Raw genomic sequence first — 12,162 nt, forward strand, 5'->3', positions numbered from 1 at the left:
TGATTCAAAATGAGTCACATGGCATTTGTCTTTTTTTGTTTTTTAACATTTCTGCTTCTGTTTTTTTGTTTTTTACATCCATACATTGGAGAAAATGACCCAAAATCCCAGTTTTGCAGAAATGAGCTCATCCACGTCCTCACAAATCCAGTTTTTTTTTGTGTGATTTTTTTTTGCCAAAGTCTTGAAATCATGCAGCTCCACGTTCCGAGTTCCACGTTCCACCACCACCGACAGATTGAATGACCCCGATAAGGAGAGAGAGCAGGATGCCGTCTGTCTTTAGTCCCCGGCCAGAAGATAACGGAGGCGGCAACAAAGGCCTCCTGCTTCTGGAGCGCGTGCTCGGCCGTTCCTCCCGTCACACCTCAACGATCACTGTGTCCTTTCGATATTTGGTCTCGTTTCCAAGGTGAGGTTTCTCTGTGCGAGTGTGCCAGACCAGGACCTGGAGGAGGAGGAGGAGGGGAAAAGAGAGGAAGACGGATAAGAAAAGGCGCTGACGGAGGGAAAAGCCGCCGACCACAGAGAGAATAAAGAGGCTGTTCTGCTCGGATGAATGCAGCCCCCGCCGCAGGTGGATGGGCACAGCTTTACTGATGCACCGATAGTTGGATTAAAGCTGCTGATACCTGATATTTGAAAGCCATTTTTTTTTGTGTGTGTGTGTATATATGTGTCACTGGAGGAAAAAATGTCTGTAATCCATTGCAATTATTTGCTACTTTGCTCCCACACTCAGTCAAGTCAGAGGATTCTGAGCAACGACGGAGTCGCAGGTGGAGTAGGCGGAGAAATGCACCTAGGTGGCGCACAAACGCGTTAACGCAGGATGATGAATTTGTGGAATTAACGCTTTAAACGTTTTTTTAACGCATTAACGCACTTTCTCACTTTCATTGCGCTACGGGTACTGAACAGTTATTTTGTCTAACTAACGGGGACAGCAGCTAACATTAGCGTCCGAATGCTAGCTGACGCTAACGCTAACTAGTAGAAGCAGTGCTTCAAAGGTGCTGATGAGGAATTTTCTGTTGTGGGTTTAGTAAGAAAACTATTTCACTTCTATACTTTATATTTTGTTTATAATTTGAATTATTTACAGTGCAATGTATACTTGCTTATTTAGTTATTTACAGTATTTTATTTTTTCTATATATTTATAATGTCTCATAATGTGGGTTCTTTACAATGTAATGTTTATTTTTTACAAGTTATTTACAGTATTTTATTGTTCTTTACATTTATATTTCCACAACAATATAAAGAGAAAATGTGAATTTTTCCGGCATATTTACGAATGGTAATTAATCGTGATTAATCGTGATTAATCCACAGCTTCCCTGTGATTAATCTGATTAAAAATTGTAACCTTTTGACAGCCCTAAAAATAAGAAATTAATTAAGACAAAAAAGAAAACTTTTCTAGACGTTACTGTATGTTAGGAACCATTATATCAGTAGAGTTGATGGTCAAAGCCTGTAACACGGTGTAGGATTTGCTCTTGGGCGCCCCCCACAGTTGGAAAATGGCATCGTTGTAAAACATATGTCGTAAAAATGTGTGAATTTTTTTGACAAGCCAATAACAACACTGGTGAACAAGCAACAATAAACAAAACTATGTTTTATACAAAGATTACTATGTTGTTCTACTTTAAAAATGTTTAGAAATAAAAACCCAGCCCCGATTCAAATAAAATAATGCAAAACAATATGATAAAAGTATGGGTTACAGCGTTTTAGCATTTTATACAAACATTATGACAATGTTTTACTTTTAAATTGTTTAGAAATGAAAACAAAACCTAAAAAATAAAACCAAAAGTACAATAAAAGTACAGTTTATAATCTATTGCTTATTGTATTGGGGTAGGAATTGCCAAAAAACCACGATACGATATAATCACGATGTTTAAGTCACGATACGATATTATCACGAGTATTTGTGAAATCACGTTATCATGCACACGACAGCTCTATTCTTGTTTTTAGCCTAAACCACTGTCAGAACTCTGCTTTACTCACTTCAACCTCCAATTCCACTCCTTGGTTTAGTTCCCCCCCCCTCATTTACATGACCACGCCCACCCGGCCCACCCCCTGTCCTTGCCTTCCTCCCCAGGTCAACCTGTGCATAAATAGTGCAGCACTTAGCACATGTACTTTTGTTTGTTTGTACTATTTGGGGGATTTTTAAACGTTAGCCGCGTCCTGACCGGAGTTAACTTATTAGCCTCACTCAGGTTGTGTAGCTGAGTAAAAACCTCCGTCTGCTCTCTGGATTAAACACTTTGGATTACGAACCTTAGTTTGTTTGATGGACTCAGAAAAGAAGGAAGGAAGAAACACAGGTAAGCTAGCAAAACAAAACAGAAACCTTTGACACCTGCGTTGTTTTACACGTCGATGTGCGTGGTTGTTAATGTATGTAAAATAGACATGTTTGAGTCTTTCTGCTTTGCTTTGGTTTAGCTGCTAGCATTGATAGCTGCTAACAGCTGCTAGCACACAAAAAACACTGTCAAGATGAATCCCCTAATGTTTTTTTATTTTATTTTTTTATCATATTGGCATTTAATCCACATGGAAACGGCATTTTGGGAGATCTGAAATGCTAGTTTTGTGTGAAAATCTCGGTTACTTTTGTCTTTGTCGTCGTTTTCCTCGTTTGGTGTTTGGAGTTTGTTTGTTCGCTTTTGCTTCACGGTAACTTTTATATTCTTTCCTTAGTCGTGCAGTGATCGTGAACACTGTAACTTTATATTTATTTGACAAAAGCTTTATATAATTAAAGAAAAGTTCCTTTGCGTGGCAGCGCTACAGCGCCAAGCACAGGCCTGGCATATGTACTACAGCGTTCAGAGTCATTTCCTGAAACGATGCAGATGATCTTTGTGTTCTGTTTCTTTTCCTTATCAAACTTTCTAATTCAAACTCTTTGCAACATCTACTGTACGTCAACAATTTTCCAGGATGTTGTGCAGCCATGACGTCCATAAATACATAAATGCTAATGACGTTATGTTGTTTCTGTGCTAGCGAACACGCATCTGTGTTTTTGCAGACGTTTAAAAAATGGCAGCATGTGATTCCTGGCAGCTTGACTCCAGTTTCTACCTCGCTCCTCTGAGACTCGCCCGCTGATGTTTTCCTGGCGACAGAATTAGCTCGGCGCTCGTCCCGATGTCGAAATTTGACGCTCGACCAGGGCGTGATTTCCCCACGCGAGAAACACCGCTGAAATGGAATCAAAGGCGGCGGACGACGCCGCCGCTGCAGCTGTTCGTCTTTTGTTTGCAGCCAATTTCACGGCGACACTCGAGCGAGCGAGCGAGCGCGGGCTGAGCCGAGTGATCGTTTCCTGGAGAGACGATGGTTGTGATTCGTCAGAGTTTCAAATCGGGCTATTGATTGTTTTTTATTAGCCTGTGGCGAATTAGCTTTTAATTCAGGTGTGTGTGTGTGTGTGTGTGGTATTTTCCTGTCCAACACTACACTCCCCACACACGCACACGGAGGCTCGCAGTGATTTATTGCCGGCTGTGAACGCCGCCGATGTTTCTGGGCTCCTTCAGGTGGAACATGTCACTTCCTGCACACTGTGCTGCTAATTGGCCCACTTTGCATATCTAACAAGGCTAATGTAGCAGCCGCTAAAGCGTCACCACCGAGCAGTGGGGAGAGGAGGGACCGTCCCTCTGTTTGTGCACGTATGCAAGAGTGTGTGTGTGTGTGTGTGTGTGCACGCCAATTATGTACACACACACACACACACACACCTCCCTCCCCCTCCCCCCTCTGTTTTCCTCTCTCATCACGTCCACTTTTCCCTCTCATGGATTTGTACTCGTTCTTACCTCTGCTCTCTCTCCTCCTCGTCCTCCTCCTCAAGCAACTTCACCGAAAGAGGGTTTGTTATTTTCCTTAATGACACGAGGACAACGCAGCCGTGTTTGTTTTCCATCAGAAGGAAGACATTTGTAAAGAACGGCGCAGAACCTTAAGCGCAACACGAGCGGGAAACGGCTCGTTTATATATCGTGATATACCCGTCGCGTTTCTACCGCTATCTCCTGCATTTCTATTCCAAACATCGTTAAATTCGGAACCACAAGCACAAGTGTCCTGAGTAAGACACCTGTCAAATTTCAAACCTGTCGAGGAAACCGTTGGACGGTTATGCGACAAAAAGACAGACGGACGTGCCCTTGCATTGATAGACTTGTGTAGTTTCCGATCAATATGTGCCTTTTGTCACATTTCTACCGATATCTCTTGCATTTCATAGCCCAATACCGCTTTTTGGGTATTTTTGTTTATGAAATGTATTTGTTGGTTAAATGTACTACATAAAACATAAATGATGTCATAATAACCATGTTGAATCAATGCAGTAAGCGCTGTGTGAGAGAGCAAAGTCCAGTTTGAAGAGCCGCCTTGTTTCGTGATATATTTGTCGCATTTCTACCAATATCTCCTTCATTTCTTATCCGAACACCGTCAAAGTTGGAACCGCAAGCACTGGTGCCACAAGTAAGACACCTGCCATATTTCAAACCTGTCAAGAGAATCGTTGGACAGTTATGCAATAAATGGACAGACGGACGTCCCTTGTATTGATAGACTTGTGTAGTTTCCGATCAATATGTGCCTGCTTTTTGTGTACCTTTGTACCTTTGTCACATTTCTACTGATATCTCCTGCATTTCTTATCCGAACATCACCAAAGTCGGAACCAGAAGCACTGATGTCCTGAGTAAGACATCTGCCAAATTTCAAACTTGTCAATCAAATCGTTGGACAGTTATGCGATAAATAGACAGATGGACATCCCTTGCATTGATAGACTTAGATATATAGATGTAATTCCCGTTGAATATGTGTCTGCTTTTTGTGTATTTTTGTTTATGGTTTTAGTTTTTGGTTTTCTGTTAAATGTGGGTCATAAAAAACATAAATTGTGCTATAATAACATTGTTAAATAATTCAATGACAGATTGAATGAACGCAGCAAGCGCTGTGTGTGAGAGCAGTGGCGGCACTTTTCACGATATATTTGTCGCGTTTCTACCGATATCTCCTGCATTTCTTATCCTAACATGGTCAAAGTCGGAACCCGAAGCACTGGTGTCCCGAGTGAGACACCTACCAAATTTCAAACCTGTCAATCAAATCGTTGGATAGTTATGTGACAGACGGACGTCCCCTTGCATTGATAGACTTGTGCAGTACCCGTTCAATAAGTGTCTCATTTTTGTGTATTTTTGTTTATGTGTTTATTTTAATGTTTACTTAAAACATAAATGACGTAATAATAATAATGTTAAATCCCTTAGTTATGCACCTGCCATGTCTCAAACCTATATATATATATATACACATACAGTGGGACCAATCGTTCTAACCCAAATGCCAATGACAACAGAGATTTGACAGATTTTATCTTTTCCCTCAGCCTTTTGTTTTGTCCGTTTTTTTGTTCAGTTTATATTCGAAGCGACTCGATGTCAGTGGCCTTTCTCCGTTCACTGAGACAAACGCCCGGGCTGCAGCCTCCGCCCAATCCCCCAGGAAAGGCTCCTACAATCAGATCACAGAGCCCCTCAGAATCCCGACCTTGACAATCGAGGCTCCGAAACGCTCATCCTGACGGCCGGGGTCAGTATCTGGAGACGACTGACAGGAGCCGTAATGTAGTTAGAGCCGGAGAGTAATGGCAACAGACGGCAGTGACAGGGCGAGAAAGGTGGGGGGAGGCAGGAACAGATGGAGACAGATGATAGCTCAGGAGGAGGCAAGAGAGTAAAAGGGAAGAGGGAAGGTAGACGGATTGATTTGAAGCTGTAGATTAAAAAAAGAAGAAGAAGAAGAGGGACACGGGGAGGTTTGTTGCCAAGGACTGGAAAGATGAAACCGCCGTCTATTTCATTTGCATCGGCTCTCAGGTTTCTCCAAAACTTAATTTGTACTTTATTAACGTGCCTCGGTGCATTTCTGACCACTATTAGTTCCACTTATTGGGTCTGGCTTGTGTGATCTGATCCTTAAAGCTTCTTGAGAGCTTTTACAAATGGACGAATGGGATGCATTTTTTAATCCGTCTGTCGCATCGCAAGGCAGAATCCTGCTCGAGATATTTGTGTCAGATTATCAATCACAGCCGCACGGTTTGTTCTTGTGAGTTCAGAGGTCACCGGGGGAAAGTTGTTGTCAATCGTGGCTACCGAGGAGTTGTGGGTGATGCTCGAGGTCTTGTTTTAGAAGAGCAAAAAAGGATTGTGGCCGTATGGACCGTCTGTCTGACTGATACCGATATATAGAGGTAACGCCGGGATCAGACTACATCATATTTTGTCTTTCACGATGCCATCCTCCATGTCAGATTATCAATCGCAGTGGCAAAGATTCTCGCCATGTCTTGTTCGGGGGGAACCAGCGACACTGCAAATACGACACCCGACCAATCATCGTTCAAAAAACTGCGAGTTCATAGGTCATTGGGGAGGCGGGGCAAGGAGTTGCCAATCATGGCTACCGAAAGGGCTGCAGGTGATCGTCGTGGTCTTGTTCTTAGATGCAAGAAAGATAGTGGACCTGTTTTAGGGTGACAAAAAGAGGACAAAGACCGTCCATACTCCATACTTGCTTGGGCCGATAACTGATACCGATATATAGGTAATGCTAGCATCGTACTGCACAATATTTTGTCTTTCACGATGTCCACCATGTCAAATTATCAATCACAGTGGCATGGATTCTCGCCGTGTCTTGTTGGGGGGGAAACCGGCAACACTGCAAATACGACACCCGACCAATCATCGTTCAAAAAACTGCGAGTTCATCGGTCATTGGGGAGGCGGGGCAAGGAGTTGCCAATCATGGCTACCAAAAGTGCTGCAGGTGATCCTGGAAGTGAAAGCAAGAAAGATAGTGGACCTGTTCTTGGGTGCTAGCTAGCTAGCTTTAGCGGTGGCTAGCTAGAAAAGCATTTGGATCAAGGCAAAGAATTAAGGTTGGGTCAAGTCCAGTATTATTGTTTACATCAACATAAAATAATCAGGTCATAAGAAGCAACTGATTCTGTGAAGTCAAAGATTTTAGATTTTAGATTAATTTGAGCAACGTTATACTTCTTCCAATGCAGGAGAAAAGTCGTAGTAGGCGTCATGGTGTTGAGGAGAGAACCAGACGCAATCGTTCCCGATGTTCGTAATCACGACTATGACCAAATCACTTGAAAATCAGCCTGAATCCGTGTCTGATCCCGTCCTAAGACTTGCTTCGCGAGATTAGCGTTTTTGTTCTCGATGGAAAAGGAAGAAGAAAACAACAACAAACAAACAAACAAAAACAGCCTGGTGTCTTTTTTTAAAAAAAACACTGTGAAAAATGAAAATCACAGCACCTGGAAGAGTCCATCTGCTGAAGAGGATTGTGTGACATGATCCAAAGCTCCACAGCTGCTACCAGAGCACTCACAGTCTGATTGTTTTCCTTTAATTAGGTCTCATTTAATGCAGTTTTTTACCAGCTTTTCTTTTCTTTTTTTAAATGGAACGTATACGAACAAATAACGGCATTTATTGAAAGAAAAAAAGACCAAATGCACTTCCATCTTTTCACGGTGCTTCTCTTTGACGCAGGTCGACGCTTTTTTCGCTGTGAAAAAGATTTATTCTCTCGTTTATGAGAAATGATTTCACACTTTTCTTTCTCCGTTCAGCGCCTCGCGCTCGTTCCCTCCACAGCTGCTGGAACAGTTTGACGCCTGGTTTTTTTTTTTGCAGCAGAAATTGCAATCTCAGAATTCACTATAATGACTTTATTTTTGGTGTTAAAGCAAAACTGTGCAGGATTTGTGCCCTGAATCAACAGCTTCTGAGTCACTGTGAGGAGATTGAATGTCTTGTTTTGGGCGAGATCGGATGCTGTCACCGCTGCCCCCTACTGTCCGTTAGCGGAAAACCAGCCTTGTAAGATCACGGCCGCCGGACAAGAATCATCAGAATAAGAAACGTTATTGATAAAATGTTGTCGGAGGAGGAGGAAATGACTGACCGAGCGATGAGGTAAACACACGAGTAAACACCGGACCGGACAATAAACAAAAACAAAAAACACAGAAACTGAACGTAAAATAGATGCTAATAAATGTTTACGTTTTAGTTTTGCGTTCATGTTTTTACGACGGCGAGGATAAAGCGGTAGATGATGGATGGATGTTGACGGGAAAGTCGTAAAAAATATGCTCGATGAAACTGGAGGCGGAGCTCCAGACTTGCAAAGTAAGTTCGGCCACTAGGGGGCTCTCTCTTTCTCCCACAAAAGACCGAGTTTGATGAGGCCATGGAGCAGCGTCTTTGTCCATGAAGTTTTTCAGTTTTCTAAGTTTTTATTAGAATAAAAAAAGTATTTTATATATGCAAATATTTAAAAATAGTATTAATTTATGGGACATTTTACTGAAACAGTAACCGAACTCCGTTTAAAAACAAACAAGCACCGTCTTTGTCGTTGTGAAAAATAAACAAAAGTCGAAACATAGATTATATATACATATATGTATGTATGTATATATGTATAAATATATATACATACATAAATGTGTATATATATATACATACATATATGTATGTGTGTATGTATGTATATGTATATATACATCCGTATATACATATATACATATACATACACATATACATATTTATAAATATATATATAAACACATACTGTATATCCATATTTATATATGTATATATACATATATATATACACACATACTGCATATACATATATGTATGTATATATATATTTACAAATATGTATATGTGTATATATGTGTATGTATGTATCCAGTATGTATATATGTATAAACATATGGGTGTATATATATATATATATATATATACACACATACATACATATATATATATATATATAAGTTTCTGATTCCTGTGTTATCTTATTTCCGCCCAACGTCTGCTTTTTTACGACTCATGACGTCACTTCCTGTTCCATCCCGTGAAGCGATGACAGAGGCCGATGACGTCACAGCTCCTCGTCCGCTGTGGCGGCGGCAGCGGCGACTGATGATGTCATCGCCCGCTAATGGTCCGTATTAATATCAGCGGGCAGGAGGACAGGACACCTTCCATTAGTGTAATGGGGCTGATAATGATGATGATAGTTTTAACACAGAGCTGCTGCTGCTGCTGCTGCTGCAGCTGTAAATGATGATCCAGCAGCTCCAGGTTTTTATTATTTATTTATTTTTATCCTATTCCCTTTAGGGAACATTTACCCATAACCCCCCTGGGGGGGGGGGGGGGGGGGGGGAGCACTGGCAGTGCAGCGATGTGACCTACACACATATGGTGAAGCGGTAAATTTCAGATTTTTTCCTACGTCTTGATTTTAAGTCGACGGAGAGTGAAAAGTACCAGTTTTTTTTGTGCAGAATTACGTGGGGAAAAAAAAGGGATGGAAGCAGCTACTGGAACGACGGTCGGTTCAGTTTACTCACTGGAGAGTTGTGTGTGTGTGTGTGTGTGTGTGTGTGTGTGTGTGTGTGTGTGTGTGTTTTGTTCCTCTCTCCTGTCACACTCCACAACACAAAATAACTGCACTGAACTGACAGTTTAGGTTTGTGTTTGAGTTTTTCCTCAGCAGAGGTGAAGCAGAAAAACTCCCTCCACACTCTTAAACCTGAGCAGTCGTCCTGAGACGCCACAGTCTTTGTTTGGTTGTGTCAATAAAGTCAAATGTTAAAGGTCACATAGAGTGGTCCTGTTGCACATATATGTGAGTTATGGAGGTCTACTTACATATATTAAGTTGTTTTTATGGTCAATATCCTCCTAGTTGATGTAAACGAGCCGATTGAAATCTGTCCTTTTCGAAGCGCTTGTCAGTCGCGCTATTTCAGCCATAAATCTCGCCCGAGAAGACAGAGTGTGTTATGATTGGCCAGCCAGCGTAGAGCCTTCCCACCTGTGTTGTGATTGGCCAGGTATCTGGAAGTGACGTAATCTATCACGTCAGCTCTCAGAAGCGCAGCTCCCTCTCTAGAGCGGTGGATGCACTGCTACTCATTATCAAAACATTGTTTTAACAGTGTTTAAAAATAGCTTCTTCACGACTCCACACCGCAGTCCCTTTATGACTTTAAACCGGAGTCAGACCCAGAGTCAGAAGACACTGTTGCTCGTGAAACACCTCCACAACGGACGTGATTCTTCTTCTGCGGTTCAATGTACGCAACCGGATGTGCCCGGACTAGTGCCCGGAGCAGGATGATCGGTTGTTCAGGAGAACTGCTGCTTACGTAACTATAACGGGATTTTCAGTGATCTCGTTGAGCCCCGAGATTACAATAAAACACAACGTTCTCAGCAATGGCTGAACTGTTTGTTTCGAACCGTCAGGGCTTCATAAACAAGGTAATGATGCAGATACACACCAAAAAAAACAGCGATAATTGGAACTTCCGGTCTAGTTCCGCTTTAAAACATTAATTTAGTACGAATAACATTTTCTGGCCACTTGTCCAGTTTCGACTCTGCCTTTTCGTGTCCCGCGACCCTCGTGTGGAGGATAAAGCTGTAGAAATGAAGCTCCTTGAAGTTTCCTGGATTTTAGAGGTTGTTTAGCTCATGAAGAAGTAGCAGAAAAAAAAATGATTTTACTGTTTCTGAGTAGATGATGGTGGGAACAAACCTAAAAATGACATTTTATTCCAGTCTGAGAGACGTTTTCCATCCGTATAATTATTCAGCAGTAGCAAAAAACACCTCTAGCGATCCATAGAACTGCATCTGAACCCACTTGGTACGTGAAGTTACTTCAGTTAGGGTGAAATCTCCAAATGACAAAATGTGTCTCTTTTTCCACTTAATGTTTCCTCCTAATGTTTCCATTCCCATAGAAATCACGATAAAAGCCTCCAGAATTCCGAGTGTAATGACTGTTAGCACGGTCTATGATACGACGGATGACAAATTCATGTGAATTAGCTTCAAGTTAAAAAAACAAATTTGATTATTTGTAGGGACGTCACGATTCTCGTGGTTAAGTCCTCGATTCCACCTTCGCGTTGGGAGGTCGAGATCGTTTTAGTTTTAGTCGTCTTTCCAATCAATATTCTATTTACGATCTAAATTGTGACACCGCTGCTATTTGCATTGCTTGTTGTTGTATTATACAAAGACCCCAATCACCAGTTAATCCCTTTTGAATCGGGGCTTCGTCGTGTGTCGCTAAACACGACCATCACAGTATAAGCAAAAATTCCCGCACAATCGTTAGCCTATCGTTATGCTAGTGGGCAGTGGGCAAGTCAACGCGTTAACAGCGGTTAACGTCGCGTTTCCGTGACGACTGAGCGGAAAAAAGACGCGCCTTGACGTCATGTTTACGTGACTCCCGATTGTTAAAATGAGTCTCTTTAAGTAACGCTAAACTTTAAAAACAGAGGCACACATACGCAGTACGCAGGTACGCTGGTTATTTGTAAGCGCTGCTCTTTTCGTTTAATAAACAGACCGCTCCAGTTCGACTCTAGGCGCGCTAACAGCGCTAAAGGAGCTAATGCAGCTAAAGGAGCTAACTGGTAAACGGTGCCTGGATGCCGGGACCACAGCACGTAAACCCAGCGCTAGTTTATGCCGTTGAGCTCAAACCCACACAGTCAAAAGAACACAGCTTTTCTGTGCATCTGAAAATGGCAAACACGACCTCATCGTTACCTAAGCAACGTTAGCATGTCATGCTACCAAGTGGAACACATACGCAGTACACAGGTACGCTGGTTATTTGTTAACGCTGCTCTTTCCGTAAACAGACCGCTCCAGTTCGACTGTAGGCGCGCTAACGGCGCTAAAGGAGCTAACTGGTAAGCGGTGCCTGGATGCCGGGACCACGGCACGTAAACACGACGTCACACGCCTCGTTTTCCGGTCAGTCGTCATGGAAACACGTCGTGCTTTAACCCAGCGCTAGTTTATGCCTTTGAGCTCAAAACCACACAGTCAAAAGAACATGTGCATCTGAAAATGGCTAAGCAACGTTAGCATCTCATGCTACCAAGTGGAACACATACGCAGTTACACAGGTACGCTGGTTATTTGTAAGCGCTGCTCTTTTCGTTTAATAAACAGACCG

The 12,162-nt window shown here is 42.2% G+C and overlaps 1 protein-coding gene across 1 annotated transcript in view; it reads right to left on the minus strand.

Moving 5' to 3' along the window:
• Positions 1 to 361: 361 nt before the first annotated feature.
• The window catches only part of b3gat2 (beta-1,3-glucuronyltransferase 2 (glucuronosyltransferase S)), a gene marked incomplete at both ends in the record, with an annotated part of 57,936 nt that continues 46,135 nt past the window's right edge, over positions 362 to 12,162 (minus strand). Inside the window, one exon of the mRNA XM_083898045.1 lies at positions 362 to 448. Within this exon, the coding sequence (XP_083754171.1) occupies positions 362 to 448 (87 nt within the window). The remainder of the gene's footprint in view (positions 449 to 12,162) is intronic.

Source organism: Microchirus variegatus (assembly GCF_963457635.1).
Source record: "Microchirus variegatus genome assembly, chromosome: 11".
Lineage (NCBI taxonomy): Eukaryota > Metazoa > Chordata > Actinopteri > Pleuronectiformes > Soleidae > Microchirus > Microchirus variegatus.